This window comes from Nicotiana tabacum, chromosome 14, assembly GCF_000715075.1.
Source record: "Nicotiana tabacum cultivar K326 chromosome 14, ASM71507v2, whole genome shotgun sequence".
Taxonomy (NCBI): Eukaryota; Viridiplantae; Streptophyta; class Magnoliopsida; order Solanales; family Solanaceae; genus Nicotiana; species Nicotiana tabacum.
In genome coordinates, this window is record NC_134093.1 from 24,911,725 (window position 1) to 24,931,050 (window position 19,326).

Below are 19,326 nucleotides of genomic sequence, written 5' to 3' on the forward strand. Positions count from 1 at the left end.
AGGAAGATTATTGAGAACGTGCACCTGGTGTTGTCGAAGTAAAGGGAACGTACATCCTTGAATGTTGTGGATCATGATAAATAATAGTAACAAAAAGAGGATCTTCACTAAAAAATGAACCATGTTGAGAAAATAATTAAGGATGGTGCTTTTGAATAATATGAAATTCGTTTGCTTCCTCTCAAGGTTTTTTGATGGTATATAAAGGAGAAATATGCCGAAATTTGTAACTTTTTCGAGCCTTTTAATTTGAATATTCACAATATCTTTTGTGTTTTTCCCTTTTTAGACTCTTCTGTTTTGGATAACAGGAAAATATGAAGAGAAAATAATTTATTTTCATAATCTTATTACCAAAAAGAATTTGGTCATCTACTTATTTAGGAATATTTTAAGTGAAGGTAACTGCAAATCTAATTAGGATATCTTTATAAGATACATTTTAATGAAAAATAGTTATGTTACCAAATGTGTGTTCTCCATAAGATGATAAAATAATCAGCCAGATTAAGCTAAAAATTCGCGTATGAATCAGCACATATTGAATGACACATTGGAGTGTGGGAGAAGGAAATATTGGAGTAACGGTAAAGTTGTCTCTGTATAATCTACACCTCGAAGAAGGGTAAGTTATTTACATTACACTCCTTGAACTGCGGTCCTTCCTCAAACCCTGCGTAAACACGGGATGCCTTCTACATTAGGCTGCCCTTTTTTACATTGGAGCACGAGAGTGTCAAGTTTCCCAAGGTATCTTATTTAGGTAAAGTACTTTATAGAAAGAAATAGATGAATAATTGTAACAATCCGACCGGTCGTTTTGAATATTTACATTCCGTTCAGCTATTTAAAATCTTGAGTAGCTTCGTATGATGTATTATGACTTGTGTGAATAGTCGGTTTTGGTTTCCAGGTGATTCAGTATTATTTTGGCAGAATGATTCTCAAATAGGAAGCTTTAAGTTGGAAGAGTTGACAAAATTTGACTTTTTAGTATTTGACCTCGGATCGGAATTTTGATGGTTCCGTTAGGTCAAGATGATGATTTTGAACTTGGGTGTATGCCCGAATTTGTATTTGGATATTTCTAGAAGATTTCGGCACTAATTGGCGAAAGTTGGAATTTGAAAGTTTGGAATGTTCATAAGTTTGACCGAGAGTTGACTTTGATGATATCATATTCGAATTGTTGTTTCAGGAGTTGGAATAGGTTAGTTATGTCATTTGAGACTTGTGTGCAAAATTTGAGTTGTTTATGAGTTGATTTGATATGGTTCGGTACGAGTTTCGGAAGTTGAAAGTTCATAAAGTTCGATTTGAGGTGTGATTCGTAGTTTTGATATTGTTATGCATGATTTGAGGCCTCGAGTAAGTCCGTATTATATTTTGGGACTTGTTGGTAAGTTAGGACGGGGTCCCGAGGGGCTCGGGTGAGTTTCAGATACGTTTGGGTTGTGTAGTGCACGTTTTGTTTTATGTTTCGACGTCGTTTCATCATGCATATATGGCACCACATTAAGCAAATGAGCTCAGATTTCTATTTTGATTGAAGCATTAGATCCATATGGTAAGTACTGAGCCATAGAAAAATGAATCGTCGAATTTGGATATCGTATGAGAAATTTATGGTCATTTTACTAAGAATTGGGTTGCTAGATTTTTCGGATTAATTACGAAATTACTACTGAATTCGTCTTTAAAAATCTGCACTACTTCCAAATATTGAAACCAACGTATCACCTTCATTATAAGGTCAAATGGAGTGATTTAACAGCGTAACTTGACTGAAAATTTATGAGAAATCCATTGGAGGCATCAAAAGAGAGTTTCGAGATTATTTAGCGTAAGGAACGAGGCTGAACAACTGGGCAGAAGTATATAATATCGAAGGATTGTTCATTTGGTCATATTTTGAGTTGGGGAGCTTGGATTTGAGTGATATTTAAGGCGATTTTACCACATGAATTAGAGTAAGTGTTTTTTACTTGATTTTCATTATATTTAATGAATCTATATTCATTTTTTGGTATTTGGTTGATGATTTCAAAAGAGAAATTGTGGGTTTTTGTCTAAAATTTCATAAAGTAAATTTTTGAGTTTTGAACATCGATTCGGAGTTAGATTTGAGTGAAACTAGTAAGGTTGGACTCGTAATTGAATGGGTTTTAAGATTTTGTAAGTTTTGTCGGGTTTAGATGTGCGGGCCCGGGTTTGACTTTTGTTGACTTTAGGCTTTTGATTAAAGATTCAACATTTATCGAATGGGCTTGTTTCCTTTGGCATTCTTTGATGTTCTTGATTAGCTTTTGGCTAGTTTCGAGCTGTTCGGAGCTCGGTACGCATGGGTTGGCATTTCTAGAGTATTGTTTGGCTTGCTCGGTATTAGATTCGGCTTGTTCGAGGTAAGTAACACTTCTAAACTTGATGTTGAGGGTATGAATCCATGAACATACGTGTTATATGTTTGGTGTTGAGATGAAGCACATGCTAGGTGACGGGCGTATGGGTGTGCACCATGTGAATTATGACTCGATTGATTCTGTGATACCGTGCAGTTACCTAATCTGATTTTAATCCTTGAAATTTCTATATGTTACATAAATTGAGCTGTGAATCATGTTAGAAATCATGTTTAGGCTATATGATTATTCTATTGGGACCCACTGAGGTTATCTCTGCTATTGAGTTATTTACTTAAATTGCAGTTACATACTTAGTCATATTCATTCATTCATATATCATATCCCAGTCTCCGTTATCCTTTGTTGTCGCATCATGTTATCATTGTTTGGGCTGATTGGCATGAGATTTGTGAGCCCGAGAGGCTGGAGACATTGATGATTGAGTTAGGGTCTGAGAGTCGTGTTATGAAAGATATTGTGGATCGGGCTGCACGTCACAGCATGCCATATTGTCTTTATATATATTATTATTATTATATAGATAGGGTTATACGTCGCATCAGATCTTATAGGCTTTATTATTTTTTGTGGTATCGGGCCGCATGCCGCAGCAAGCTTTATTGATTCATGATGGGATCGGGTTGCACGCCGCAGCATGCCATTTTGGCTTATATTAGCGCTTGGGCAGGATCCGCCCCTCCGGAGTCTGACATACCATCAGTGAGTGCAGGTACCGTACAGTGCTAAGTAATTGAGTGTGCTAAGTGATTGAGCATGATGAATGAGAGTGCGCGACTATGATATTGGGTACTCTGAGAGTGTGAGTACATGAGTTCATCACTGTGATGCATTGCATTTGACATGCATACTTGTCATACAGGCATAGAGATGCATTTCCTCATGCTACACGATTTTATGACATTCATGATTTCACATGCACATTGACATATAGGCATAGAGATGTACTTTTCTCATGCTATCTGATAATGAAATATCTTATCTGTTGTTGAAAGTTTTTGGGAAAAATCATAGTTTTCTAATTTACTCATATTTTGGTGATTTCGGTGAAAGATTTGGGTTTTACTGCTATACCCAAATAGCATGCCTATTTTTGGTAACTATGAACAAGCTGAGCATCATATCTTTGAATATTACTTGTAGTGTTTTCATTAATATTGTTGCGAGTTGTTCTTGGCTATTGGTGTTAAACTCTGACCGTTGTCCAAGCTCGTCACTACTTTCAATCTAAGGTTAGGTTTGTTACTTATTGAGTATATGGGGTCGGTTATAGTCATACTACACTTCTGCAACTTGTGTGTAGATTTTGGAGTTGATATTGCTGTGTATGGCGGAAGCTGGCAGTGAAGATGAACCTGTATTTTCGGTGATAGTTGTCTCTTATTTATTGTAGTTTTAGATTTATAAAAATCTATTTATGTACATTTCAAACAGATGGTTTATTAATTTCATACAAGCTTTGTAAACTCTAAATCTTAGAAGCTCATGATTTGTACTACCAGTACTTGGAGATTATTTGTATAAGAGTTCAATTTTATTATCATTATTTTCTCAGTAGATCTCATTTGAAATTAGATTATTGTTAAACTGTCCAACCTAGCGGGTTGGGTTAGGTACCATCACGACTTGTTAGATTTTTGATCTTGACAAGTTGGTATCAGAGCTCTTGGTTTATAGGTTCTACGAGTCATGAGCAAGTGTGTAGTAGAGTCTTGCGGATCAGTATGATGACGTCCATACCTATCTTTGAGACGCTACATGGAATTTAGGATAAACTTCACATCTTTCTTTCCATATCGTGCGACATTGATTGAGCTTGAAGCGTATCTCTTTGAATTCCTTCTATTCACTCGTATGCACATGTGAGCGATCGGTATCAGTTGTACATCGACAGTTTGTGGATTCCATTGATAAGTTGTGAGATGTATTTTTTGTGTTTTGGCGATGGACCAGTCTCCGAGGGTCTATCGGAAACAACCTCTCTGCCCTTCCAAGAATAGGGGTAAGGCTGCGTACACCTTACACTCCCAGACCCCACTTGTAGGAAACTACTGGGTTTGTTGTTGTTGGTGGTGGTGATGGACCAGTCTGGAGGACTTGAGGCCCAGTTTGGACCGCAACTTAGGCTCGGTAGTTTTAGTTGTGTGAGCATGTGCTTTTAGACTTCAATGTCCAGTGGTGTCCTTATGAGTGGTACTGGTGACTGGGTGAGTGGTTGGATGGCTATATGATGAGTAGGATATGGCTGCGGGATGTGTTTAAATGGTTTGAATGTCACGGGAAGAGTTTTCTTGAGATGTGAAAAGGACTATTGGATGCTTGATTTTTATGGATGTGTCATACAGTCTTGAGTTATGAAGGTTTTGAGAGATTCTTTCGTGTTATTTCATTTGTGGAATGAAGTAGATTTTCATGTCTTATTGATGAGTTCAGACTGATGAAGATTAAGTGATTGCGTAGTAGTTGTGGTTGTGAAAGGGTATATAGAGATGTCAGTTTGAGGCTAAGCAGGTGGACTATCACCTGCGAGGTACTCTACGGATATGTGATCCTTATGATGTTGTGTGGAGGCTTTCTTTTCTACCAATGGGTATAAGTGTTGCGATTTGAGTTTGGATTGGTAGAGAAAGTTGACCTGACAGTCACGAGGATGAATGTGAGCTTAGCAAATGATTTGAGGTATTATATGGTTTGTGTTACATGAGCTTATGAAGGATTTAGTTGAATCTCACTACGGTATTATGGCAGTAATAGAGTATGGGAATTGTGAGTTATCGAATGTTTTGTTCTATGGCTTTGAGCCAAAGTGGGGGACTCAGTTATCGACGATTTGATTGCATGGTTATGTGTTGTATTGGTTTTGGTTTGAGGCATACTTGTGAATCAGATATGATTTGCAGAGGTTGAGATCGAGGATGACTCGAGTAAATGAATTTCTGGATACGGGTTATATGACACTTTATGGGTATATAGAAGTCATGGAATGATTTGAGTTGTTATTCATGACGGATGTAGTACGCATGGAGTAAGAGTTTACTCGGTTGCGTTAAGGCGGGGTTACTTCTTTGGGTGTTGTGCTAATGGGGGACGGGTCGTTCGGCCCGCTTGGGTGGTGCAATTGAGATTCTATTAGAGTGGATGAGTCTCGAGGGGGTTCTAATGGATTTAAAATTTATATGTGGCAATTGAGAATTTTTTGGATTTGTATATGGCTAGAATCTGAGATTTACATTGGATGGTGTCGAGACTCGCAATATTCTATAACATCATGGATTCTCATTTCAGTATCAAGAAGGTGAAGGAAATAACTTTAGATTCACATAAGGCCTCTTCAGAGTGGGTGTCTCGGTTGTGGTACTTTTGGGGTGCTTAAAAGGGAATACCGCGGCTTATGGGCCTTAGGGAGGTGTGGTTTTATGTTAGGATCATTTATGGTGAGCTTTGGGCAAGGAACGTGGTGTTCAGGCAAGGAGAAGTGTCAACTTGAGGGTAATTCGTAAGGAACTCAGAGAAATAGGACAACATGGTAATAGGTTGGATCAGCACGTTAATGGATATAATCAGTTCTTTGGGTACTTATGATGTGGTGAGTCTCTACAGGTGTTTTGCGGCAATACTCTTGGTTTTGGCGACTTGCGCGGCTTGGTTGAGTTAGAGCGATTCAGTTCTTATGGCTTGGTTATGTGCAAATGGGTTTCGAGGAGTTCTCGATTTGAGATGGATATTTCCTACAGGTGTAAGGAGCATGTTGCGTGTTATGATTTTTCTCCTGGATTGGATCAAGTGGAAGGTTTCTAGCTAATCGAGTATGTAATTTTCTTATGACCTAGGGTCGGTAATGTGGTTCTTGTGTTTTCACATGATGGCATGATAGATGCGGTGTGTCGTGTGGGGATTGAGATTTGCATTTGCAAGGGCACGGTTCAGTGTTGAAGGGAGGGTCATGAATTCTTAGACAACATGGACGGTTTTAGATGACTAGATGAATGCTATTACTACTTGGTATTTCCTGAGAAGATTGTGCATTTCAAAGGGTGCCTTATGTTTTGACTTACATATGCTTCATTTGTATTGTGATACTTGTCTGGTTGATCGACTGGTGATGTTCGGATTTTGCTATATGGCATGGAAGAATTATGAAAGTATTTCTCGTAGAATAATTATGTATGAAATATGTGTCAGTCACTTGAGTGGTGGAGATGGGATCAGATCTGGTGATTCTTTTGTATTTTAGTAGTTTGGAGACAGGGAGTCTCAGAGGCAGATTGTTCCTTGGTTGCGGACTGTGAAGGTATGGACAAAGTTAGATATCTAATAGTAGGTGTTATGGTTAGGCCATTGAGGACTTTTCGAGGGTTATTTATCTATCTATGGATGACTGGAGTCTATTTGGGGGCCCATTGGTAGGCCAATAAGGATGTGTATTCTACACTGGGTCAGATTTGTGGACTCATCACTATTATTGTTGAGGGGTGTGTCATTCAGTTGGAGTTAAGCTTGTTTGCATTCTTATATGTTCTATGTGTTACTCTTCTATGCTATAATGGGTTGTGATTTGTTGGTTATACGCACACTAGATGTGTTTCTTCTTCAAGCGATATGGTTATTGAGGTGTTGATTGGCTGGTTGAGCCATGATTATGGTCTTTCCTGTTGATGGTATATTGTGCTATCCATTTCTACATGATTATGGTCATGCACTTTATGTGGTTGTTTTTTGACTTGCTTATGGTTGTTGATTTTTAGCATTGGGGCTCGAGGTATTTTATATGAACCGGTGTTTGGATGGGGTCACGCGTTGTTTTGAACGGGATTTTATTTGATATAAGGATTTTTTGGGTACCGAGTTTGTTTTTGAGCACTACTGTGATCGGAAATTATTGCTACGAGTATGCGAGTTATGTGATATGTCATGTGATTAGATCTTGGGTTAGGGTTATGGCTTGATATAGCTTTTTCAGACTTATACAGTATGTAGATGCGAGATTCGGGTCTTGTAAGGAATTCTGGACGTTGGAAATTGGGTTCCAAGGTTTATGGGCTAATGTTGAATTAAGGATCTTTAGTTATGTTGTGTTGTTAGGCTTATTTTAATTGGGGTGACATGGGATCACCCCCGGGAATGTACATGGGAAGGTTACATGGCGATTTGATGGCTTTGAAATGACTCTTGGCACGTTCGGGGAGAATGTAACGACCCGACCGATCATTTTGAACATTTGCATTCCTTTAAGCTATTTGAAGTCTTGAGTAGCTTCGTATGATGTATTATGACTTGTGTGAATCGTCGGTTTTGGTTTTCAGATGATTCAGAATTGATTTGGAAGAATGATTCTCAACTAGGAAGCTTTAAGTTGGAAGAGTTGATCAAGTTTAATTTTTTAGTATTTGACCTCGGATCGGAGTTTTGATGGTTCCGTTAAGTCCGTATGGTAATTTTAGACTTGGATGTATGCCCGGATTTACATTTGGATATTTCTAGAAGGTTTCGGCACTAATTGGCAAAAGTTGGAATTTGAAGGTTTGGAATGTTCATAAGTTTGACCGAGAGTTGACTTTGATGATATCGGATTCGAATTGTTGTTCCGAGAGTTGGAATAGGTTTGTTGTGTCATTTGGGACTTGTGTGCAAAAATTTGAGTTCATTCCGAGTTGATTTAGTATGGTTCGGTACGAGTTCTGAAAGTTGGAAGTTTAAAAGTTCATTAAATTCGATTTGAGGTGTGAAATATTGAAACCAATGTATCACCTTTATTATAAGGTCAAATGAAGTGATTCAAAAGCCTAAATTAACTGGAATTTTACGAGGACTCCATTAGAGACATCAAAAGTGAGTTTTGGGATCATTTGTCATACGAAACAAGGCAGAACAACTAGACAGAAGCATATAATATCGAGGGTTTATTCATTTGGTCATATTTTGCGTTGGGGAGCTCGGATTTGGGTGATTGTCTATGCGCTTTTACCACATGGATTGGGATAGGTGTTTTTTACTTGATTTTGATTATATTTCATGAATCTTTCTTCGCTTTTTGGTATTTGGTTGATGATTTCAAAAGAGAAATTGGGGATTTTTATCTAAAATTTGATAAAGTGTATTTTTGAGTTTTGAACATCGATTCGGAGCCGGATTTGAGTGAAACTAGTATGGTCTGACTCGAAATTGAATAGCTTATTGGATTTTGTATGTTTTTTCAGGTTCCGAGGTGTGAGCTCGGGTTTGACATTTTGGTTGACTTGGGACTTTTGATTAAAGATTCGACCTTTATTGATTGGGTTTGTTTCCTTTGGCATTTTTTGATGTTCTTGATTGACTTTTTACTTGTTTCAAGCCGTTCGGAGGTCGGTACAGGCGGGATGGCATTTCTAGGGTATTGTTTGGCTTGCTCTGTATTGGATTCGGCTTGTTTGAGGTAATTAACACTTCTAAACTTAGTGCTAAGGGTATGAATCTCTGAATATACGTGTTATGTGTTTGGTGTTGAGGTGACGCACATGCTAGATGACAGGCGTGTGAGCGTGCACCGTGTGAATTATGACTCGATTGATTCTGTGACACTGTGTAGTTGCCTAATCTTATTTCTATCCTTGAAATTTCTACGTGTTAGAAAAATGGAGCTGTGAATCATATTGGGAATCATGCTTAGGCTATATGTTTATTCTATTGGGACCTAGTGAGGTCATCTTTACTATTGAGTTATTTGCTTAAATTGCAGTTACATACTTAGTCATATTCATTTATTCACATATCATATCTGAGTCTCTGTTATCCTTTGTTGTCATATCATGTTATCATTGTTTGGGCTGATTGGCATGAGATTTATGAGCCTGAGAGGCTGGAGAGATTGATGACTGAGTTGGGTCCTGATAGCCGTGTTGTGATAGATATTGTGGATCGGGCTGCACGCCGCAGTAGGCCATATGGCCATATATATAATTATTATTATATGGATCGGGCTGCATGCCGTAACAAACCTTATAGGATTTATTATTATTGATGGGATCGGGATGCACGCCGTAGGAGGCTTTATTAATTCATGATGGGATCGGGTTGCACGTCGCAGGATGCTTTATTGATTCATGATGGGATCGGGCTGCATGCCGCAACATGATTTTTTGATTCATGATGGGATCGGGCTGCACGCCGCAGCAGGCCATGTTGGCTTATATTAGCACTTGTACAGGATCTTCCCCTCCGGAGTCTGACATACCAGCAGTGAGCGCATGTACCGTACAATGCTGGGTGACTAAGTGTGCTGAGTGATTGAGCATGATGAGTGGGAGTGCGAGGCTGTGAGATTGAGTACTCTGAGAGTTGATATTGCTTGCAGATTTTAGAGTTGATATTGTTGTGTATGGTGGAAGCTAGCTGTGAAGATGAACCTGCGTTTCCGGTGATAGTTGCCTCTTGGTCATGGTAGCTTTAGATTTATAAAAATCTGTTTATGTATATTTCAAATTATGGTGTATTTATTTCATACTAGCTTTGTAAACTCTAAATCTTAGAAACTCATGATTTATACTACCAGTCCTTGGGGATTGTTTGTATATGAGTTCAGTTATATTATCATTATTTTTTCAGTAGATCTCATTTGAAATTGGATTATTATTAAACTGGCTTACCTAGTGGGTTGGGTTAGGTGCCATCACGACTAGTTTGATTTTGGGTCGTGACAATAATGTATATTAATTAACTTTATTTTTGTTTTGTAAATAAATATTAGTATTTTGTAGATATGAGATATGGATTTCACAAGGGGTTTATGTCAAGTAGCTACCATAGAAGCTTCATTGTTAAGCAATCAGTAAAAGAGAAATGATCTGAGAGGATGAATCTTTCTTCTACTTCATTGAGAAAGAAAAATGTACAGTGGCGTGTATTTTTACACAATTAATAACCGACCTACAGTGTATCTAACTAACTAACTAACTATCTAATTATATAATTACCCCCTCAGTAACAACGTAACTAACTAACTAACTAACTAACAGCTAAGCTCCAACTGGACTATCATCAAGTTACACCTTTAACACTCCTCCTCAAGCTATGTAATGTGAATAAATTGAACATTCCCAGCTTAGACAATAAGAACTCATGTTGTGTTTTTCCTAGGCCTTTGGTCAGTATGACAGCCAATTGCATTGCTGAAGAAACATGTTTTGTGTATGAGACCTTCTTGAATCTTTTCTCTAATAAAGTGGCAGTCGATCACTATGTGCTTAGTCTTTTCGTGATAGATTAGATTTGCAGCAAACTGAAGTGCTGCTTTGTTATCACAGTACAACTTCACCAGCAACTCTAGCTCTATCTTCAATTCTGAAAAAAGGCCAACTGGCCAGACTACTTATGCAATTGCATTTGTCATGCTTCTATATTCAGCTTCAGCTGAACTTCTCGATATTGTGCTTTGCTTCTTATACTTCCAGGAGATCAAGAACTCTCCAATCTTCACCACAAAACCACTTACTGATCTTCTAGTCATAGGACATGTGGCCAAGTCTGCATCACAATATACTGTTAGTTGTTTTGATGCCTTAGATGATAGTAGTATTCCCAAATCTTCAAGTACCTTACCACTCTCAATGCTCCTTCCATATGTGATCTTTTTATCTTATACATGAACTGGCTAAGAGTTTGGACTGTATAGCTAATATATGGCCTAGCCATGGTAAGATAGAGTAGTTTCCCTAAGAGCTTTTGATAGCTTGTAGGATCAGACAAGAGCTCATCACTGCTACCTCCACTGAGACACCCTTGATCAAACTCAGCACTGGTGAGTCTCTAGTTGACCTCTAAAGGAGTACCAGCAGGCTTTGATCCACCAAGACCCAAGTATTCAATAAGATCTAATGTGAACTTCCTTTGATAGACCAAGATCCCTTACTGACTTCTAGCAATTTAAAGACCAAGGAAGTATCTGATCTCCCCCAAGTCCTTGATCTTGAAATGTTGTTGCAACATAGTTTTGGCCTTTTGAATTATAGAGGAAGAAGAACTTATGATCAAAAGGTCATCAACCTAGACCAATGTAACCACTAAATCAGTGCCAGACCTCTTAGCAAAGAGAATAGTCATGGTGACATTAGAGAAAGCCAGAAGAAATGAGAGCCTCTGATTTTATTGCTTGGAGTCTTGCTTCAGGCCATATAGAAACTTCTGTAATTTGAATACTTGTGGACGCTCCCTCTGGTCTAGAAGCCCTGAAAGTGGAATCATATAGACATCCTCCATAAGATTACCTTACAAAAAGGCATTGAAGATAACCATTTGATATAGCCTCTAACCTCGCATAGCTGCCAATGACAGGACAGTCCTTACAGTCACTATCTTCACCACTAGAGAGAAGGTCTCCTGATAGTCAATACGCTCCTATGTTTTGTAACCTTTGGCCACCACCCGTGCCTTGTATCTTTTCAACTCTCCCTTAGCATTATATTTCACCTAGAAAACCCATATACATACTATGGCCTTCTTATTGGGAGGTAGATCCACCAACTGCCAGGTTTGATTATCATTGAATGCCTGCAATTCATGTCTCATAGCTTCAAGCCACTTAGGATCCTGAACAGCCTCCTCAAAGTATTTAGGTTCCTTCACACATGACAAGTTGCAGAATGCCTTTAAACATGACTCTGAAAGAGAACCATAAGACTTGTATGCTGATATAAGATATGCAGTAATTGTTGATGCATTAATGTTATGTTTAGGTGCCTTGTGAACAATGTCACTTAACCACCCAGGAGTCTTTGTTCTTCTAGTAGACTTCCTAGTGCTGGTTGATGCTTCTGTGGCATGGTCAGGAGTCCTATGGAACTCTACAGGAATAGGATATGGAGTCACCTCAGTAGCTGTTGTAACAGGTGTTGCATCAGGTGAGCCTTCTACATGATCAATGTGTCCTGTATTAGGAGGGCTGGAAGTAGCAGGAATTGGTGTTATGGGATCAATAGCCACTAATGTAAGTCTATATGTAGCAACATGGTCCACAACCTCATCATCTGTAGCAACTAGGATAAATGGATCACAAACTGGAATATCACCTGAGATGTGGCATTGTGTGTTGACTTGAGACTGGGCTGACTTGAAAGGAAAAATGTCTTCCTTGAAGGACACATCCCTGCTTACAAAAAAAAAACTTTTGTCAGCAAGATTATAGAGTTTGTACCCCTTCTATGGAAGGAGAAATGCATATGCATAGAAACTACTGCCCTTGCACCAAACTTATCACTCTTGTTGGCAACATTGGTTGCATAGCATAGACTCTCCTCAAAAGATTAGGACTCCTGCTATAAAACACCTCACAAGTTGATTATCCTGCCAAATTTGTAGAGGGGATCATATTAATCAAATATGTTGCATTTTGAACACAGATTCCCTAGAAAGATAAAGGAATAGACCCTTGAAACCTGATTGCTCTGGCTACTTTTAGAAGATGCCTATGTTTTCTTTCTACTAATCCATTATGATGGGGTGTGTAGACATAAGAACTCTGATGAACATTCCCTGTAACACTGAACAAACCTTTATAGTATGAATTGAAAAATTCTAAACCATTATCACTTCTGAACACCTTTACTGCACTGTCAAATTGAATCTTTACAAATGTCAAGAATCCTTTCAATACAACTGGAACATCATTCTTCAACTTTAATAGAAAAATCTAAACAATTCTACTACAATTATCAACTAGGGTGAGAAAAAACCTATTACCACCATCAGTTGAAACTCTATATGGTCTCCAAAAATCACCATGAACCAAATCAAAAAATTTACTAGCTCTACTAGTGCTCTGAGGAAAGGAAATCTAGTTTGTTTAGAGTGAACAAACTGAACAAGTGTTGTCATTATTTCTTTTATTGTATCTACATAGCTGCATTTGTCGTAAAATTTTGTGAGATACGTGTCCTAATTTTCTGTGCCACAAGTCCTCCTGTGAAGCTATGCTTAGTGCTAGTAAGGTTGAAACATAATTTTTATATTACGCTAATAATGTAAAAAAAATCTGCTATTTATGGAATAAGCTAGAATTGATTCTATTTTTCTAAATAATGTTAAGAAAAGGATCAAATCTGTAAAAAAAAAAAAAACTCCAAATGTTAAGGTTTTCGGACTCATACCCAAAGCCAAACCCTAAATATTTCACCCACTGCTATCATTTGGTATCAAGAGTCTAGGCTAAAGAATTATTTCTATAATATTTTTAGTTTTAGCTTGAGATAATTACAAAAAAAAAAAAAAAAGAAAAATAATACAAAAAAGATACTTCACAGTTCTCGTTTATCACCGTTGAAAAAACTTCTAAAACCCATTTGCTAAAAGGATTTTTGAAGTTTGATTGAAAATTACTTATAGAAAGTAAATTTAAGTGGTTCCAACCTTATTTGTTACTTGAGAAATATTGAAGTTATTTTTTTTTCCGAGCGGCTAGTTGACTTGAAAAGGTAGAAAAGAAATTTGGTTAATCATTGTGAAATTCGAAGTTCAGTTCCTGAGCAGATTCGAGGATTGTCTTAGTAGTTTTGAAGTTAAGAATCAAGTTGTTTAACTGATTCTAATTCCTTAGTTGCCACTGAGATTTCAAAATTGAGAAAGAACTTTGAACCCACTATTATTGATATTTTCAAGCTCAAATTTGGTATGCGATTTCGAATTCTTTGGCGACTTGATGCGTAAAACTGATTTGATTTTGTTATCGAGTTGGGAATCAAGTTACTTGTTGATTTGAAAAATTTTGAGTTTAGGAAGAAGAATTCATTGCTGAAATTCCAAGAGCTTGGTTCCAAAGGTTTGTCCAATATGAAGAAAACTAGGCATCAGCACCCATATAGCATCTTTGCTAACAATCATTGGCTACTAAATTTAAAGGAATTAAATTTGATGCTACAATGTCCAAAAATAGAATGGGCTCACCTATTCACTTTCCTGATTTGGGGTATTTGGATCACTAGAAATAAAAACAATTCCAACAACACAAACTACTCCCCTGCATTTAACACTATCTCGAGTCAGGCTTTGGAATTTCTTCTTTCATAATTCTAAAGGTGCACCACTTCAAACCAAAATGTCAATCCATATACGCTGGCATGCACCCCAAAGAAACTGGTACAAACTCAACACTGATGGAGCCTACAAAACAAATTCAAAAGGTACAGGATTAGGAGGAGTCTTTAGGGATCACGCTGGTAATTGGATCCTTGGCTTCCAAAAAATAATGTGTTGCTACATCACCGTTACATGTTGAATTGCCACAAAATTCAATCTTTTCCCCCTTGAGGTGGAAACAGTCAACAGAAGCCATCACCGCAATATACCATGATCATATTATTTTCTCTAACATTATTTATGCATGAAGATCGTTAATGCCCAAGCAGAAGGCTCTTCTCCTTCGACATAACTTTCGTGAAGGTAATAAAGTGGCTCATCTACTAGCTAAAGATGCCACCAAGGATCACTTCAAGCAGCTAAATCCTGAAGCCCCAAAACTCCATGCAATTTCACTGTGATGACCCAAAATGTCATCTTTAAATTTAATAAGTAATTTTGTATTCCAAAACCTCGAAAAGTACCATTTATCATTCCTCGGCTTGAGTTGAGCTTTATAATAAGTAAAATTTTCATGTGAAAAATGGATAAGTAAAATTTTGTGTTATAATTGGATAAGTAAAATTCTGTGTTATAAGTAAAATGGATAAGTAAAATTGAGCTTTATAAATTCTGTGTTATAATAAATAAAATTTTCCGGAAAGTTTTCATGTGAAAAATGAATTAAAATGTGAAATAGAGCTTTAAAACTCATGTGAGTTGACTTTGGTCAACATTTTTAGCAAACGGACCAGGATCAGTATTTTAATAGTTTCAGTAGCTCCGTATCGTGATTTGGGACTTGGGCGTATGCCCGAAATTTAATTTGGAGGACCCTAGCTCAAGTTATGACCATTTAACGGAACTAGCAATTTAAAGGCTAAAAATTTTCAAGTTTGACCACGGGGTTGACTTTTTGATATCGGAGCCGGAATCCAATTAAGAAAATTTGAACAGCTCCGTTATGTCATTTATGACTTGTGTGCCAAATTTGAAGTCATTCCGGATTCATTTAATATATTTTGGCACGAGATTTGCAAATTGAAAAGTTTAAAACTCAAAGTTCGAATCGAGGTGTGAATTATAATTTTGATGTTGTTTGACGTGAATTGAAACCCCGAGTAAGTCCGTATTATATTTCTGGAGTTGTTGGAATATTCGGACGAGGTCCCGAGTGGCTCGGATGAGTTTCGGACGAGCCACAGAGAAATTGGAACCTGCTGCCCAGTGCCGGTTCTGGTGTGTCGCACCTGCGACATTTTGTGCGCAGGTGCGTGGCCGCTCCTGCGGAATACCAGTCACTTCTGCGATACTGGACAGCCTTGCCGAGCTCTGCTTCTTCGAAGAAATGAGCGCAGGTGCGAAACTGCATCCGCGATGGATAAGCCGCTTCTGCGAGGACGACCGCTTCTGCGGTCACTTGTGCGCTTCTGCGATATCGCAGGTGCGACAATTTTGGGTGCAGATGCGGCCACTGGTCAAGCTGCTCTCTTCCGCAAATGCGAGCTTTGTCTCGCAAATGCGAGACCGCAGGGGCAAAAATAGAGGCCGCAGATGCGAAAATACTGGGCAGAATACATAAAATCGGGTCTTAGCCATTTTTACTCATTTTTGAGTTTTAAGTCTCGGATTTTGACGATTTCAAAGGGAGGTTTTCACGACGTTGAATTGGGTAAGTGTTCTATAACCAAAAGTGATTATATTTCACGAATCCATATCTATATTCATTATTTATTTCGGATTTAGATTGAAAAAATTTGAATTTTTGTAAAACTTTTCAAAAATGAAAAATTTAGATTTGAAGGTCCATTTGATATCGGAATTAGACAATTTTTATATGATTGAACTTGTATCGGAACGGGTGTTCGGATTTCGCGTATTTTTTTGGGATTTGAGACATGGGTCCCACTGTCGAATATTTAAATAAATTTCGGATTTTTATCCGAAAAATTTGTATATTCATATGGAATTAATTCCTATGATTAGTATTGAATATATCGAATTGTTTGTGAATAGATTTGAAGCTTTCGGAGAAAAATTTAAAAGGAAAAGCTATGGTTGAGTAATTGAATGAAATTTGTAAAGCGAGGAATAGAACCCTTAAATTATTTGTTATGAGAATTGCATGTGAACGACGTATAGGCGAGGTGACGAGTGTCTATACGTCATCAAATTAATTGTTTGCCTACTTACTTGAAAAATCATAAATTATTTTAAATCATAAATTAATTATTATAATAATTATTTCTCTCCTATTCTTTGTCAAATATTAATTCTTGAATTCCTGCATTAATTGTTACATACTATTTGAATTATGTGTTTTAATTGTTATTTGACATTTAGCATATTAAATATTAAACTGCCTATTTTCTCTCTGATTTTCATAATAATTTGCTATTTGTCATTATTTGTTTCATGATTAAATCATAATTATTGTATGCTTGTTGTCTTGTAATTTTATATCAATTGTTGAATTTATTGGCAAAATTTCTTCTATAAGAGTTGGTAAATGGATATAATGGAGGATCGGGTTGCACGCCGCAACAGACTTATTAAAAGTCTATAATGGAGGATCGGGTTGCACGCCGCAACAGACTTATTAAAAAGTCCATATTGGAGGATCAGGTTACACGCCGCAACAGACTAATTAAAAGTCAATATTAGAGGATCGGGTTGCACGCCGCAACAGACTTATTAAAAGTCAATATTGGGGGATCGGATTGCACGCCGCAACAGACTTATTAAAAAGTCTATATATACTTTATTGAAATAAATATATAACAGAATTGAATGTTAATATATTGTGAGAGCGGGTTGCACGCTGCAACAGAATTGATGGAAATGACAATTGGTTATGACTGCTGAGTTGGCTTCAATTATTTTAAATGAATTACCTGATTTATTTCTATTATTGTTGTTGTTACTAATACTGCATACAGGTAATGTAAGTGAACCGCCTTAGCCTCGTCACTACTTCATCGAGGTTAGGCTCAGCACTTACCAGTACATGGGGTCGGTTGTATTGATACTACACTCTGCACTTCTTGTGCAGATTTTGGAGTTGGTCCCAGCGGCATACCATAGACTTGCTCGGATTTTAGCTACGAGAGGAGTCTTGAGGTATAACTGCATGGCGTCCGCAGTTCTGAAGTCCTCGTCTATTTTACTTTAGCTGTGTGTTTATTTCCAGATAACTTTATTTTATTTTAGACCTTTATTTGTATTATTCTAGAAGCTCGTGCACTTGTGACACCAAATTCTGGGATGGTATTTAGACACCGTTATGTTTATGAATTATTCACTATATTTCAAACTTTGCTTCCGCATTTGTTTCTTTGATTATTAATAATTTAAAAAATGCTTAAACATTGGTTAATATTATTCTAACGTTGGCTTGCCTAGCAAGTGAAATGTTAGGCGCCATCACGGTACGAAGGTGGGAATTTCGGGTCGTGACAATTGGTTTCAGAGTCCTAGGTTACATAGGTCTCACGAGTCATGAGCAAGCTTAGTAGAGTCTGAAGGATCGGTACGGAGACGTCTGTACTTATCTCTTAGAGGCTATAAAGTTTAGGAACAATATCCCTTCTTTCTTATTTTGTCGTGCGAATTTATTCTATCATCGATGATTGAACCATTCTACTCTTATTCTCTCGCAGATGGTGAGAACACGTAATACCTCTACCGATGGACAGGGACCAGAACCCCCGGTGGCAACTATGGCCAGGGGTAGAGGTCGAGGCCGAGGTCCTGCTAGAGGCTGAGGTAGAGCTCAGTCCAGAGCCCGAGCAGCTGCACCTATTGAAGAACCTCAAGTGGACCTTCAGGAGGAGGTTCCAGTTCAGAATGTACCAGTTAGACCAGTTCAGGTCCCGGAAAGATTCATAGCCACTCCAGTAATTCAGAACACTCCAGTCCGTTTGGTAAGTCTTATGGAGGGCGTAGCCCAGAATGCTACATTTCCCGTGGCATCAGCCGTCTCATAGGCTGGGGAAGGAGAACAAACTCCCCCTACTCCTGCTCCAGAGCAGATGGCTCCAGCAGCCCCGCCAGTTGGGGTAGTTCAGTCAGTTGTTGCGGCACAGACCGGTGATAGGCTCGCCATGTCTTTTGAGGCCTTATTGAGACTAGATACGTTCACTAAGATCTGTCCAATTCACTTTAGTGGTACACCTTCTGAGGACCCACAGGATTATCTTGAACGCTGCCACGAGGTGCTGCGGAACATGGGTATAGTTGAGACCAATGGGGTTGATTTTGCTGTATTTTAGATGACGGGTTCTGCCAAAAGGTGGTGGAGAGATTATACATTGACTAGACTAGTTGGATCGACTGCACTTACCTAGGAGCAGTTCTCTCAGCTATTCCTGGAGAAGTTCCTTCCTATCACACTGAGAGAGGAATTTTGCAAGCAATTTGAGCGTCTACAGCAGGGTAGTATGACTGTTACTCAGTATGAGTCCCGTTTTGTAGGTTTGACCCGTCATGCTCTCATTTTACTACCTACTGAGGGAGAGAGAGTGAGGAGGTTTATTGAGGGACTCACTCACCCTATCAGGCTTCAGATGGCCAAGGAGACCGGAAGTGAAATTTCTTTTCAGGCGGCTGCTAATGTCGCGAGGAGAATCGAGATGGTTCTTGCATAAGAGAGAGGGCAGAGGTCTGATAAGAGGCCTCGTCAGTTCGGTGGTTTCAGTGGTGCCTTGTCTGGAGGCAGGGGTAATTTTGGTAGGGATCATCCTCCCAGACCGTTTCATTCAGCACTTCATGCATCTCCCGGTGCTTCAGGGAGTCACGGTCTTATTATGCCTTACTTTAGACAGCC

The 19,326-nt window shown here is 38.3% G+C and overlaps 1 protein-coding gene across 1 annotated transcript; it reads right to left on the minus strand.

The window, feature by feature from the left end:
- Positions 1 to 11,318: 11,318 nt before the first annotated feature.
- Positions 11,319 to 14,718, minus strand: LOC142168854 (uncharacterized). Its single transcript, XM_075230021.1, has 6 exons — positions 14,644 to 14,718; positions 14,478 to 14,546; positions 12,827 to 13,065; positions 11,883 to 12,537; positions 11,660 to 11,713; positions 11,319 to 11,438 (listed from the first exon to the last, which is right to left on the minus strand). The coding sequence occupies exons 1-6, from the start codon at positions 14,716 to 14,718 to the stop codon at positions 11,319 to 11,321; spliced, it is 1,212 nt and encodes a 403-aa protein (XP_075086122.1).
- Positions 14,719 to 19,326: the final 4,608 nt, after the last annotated feature.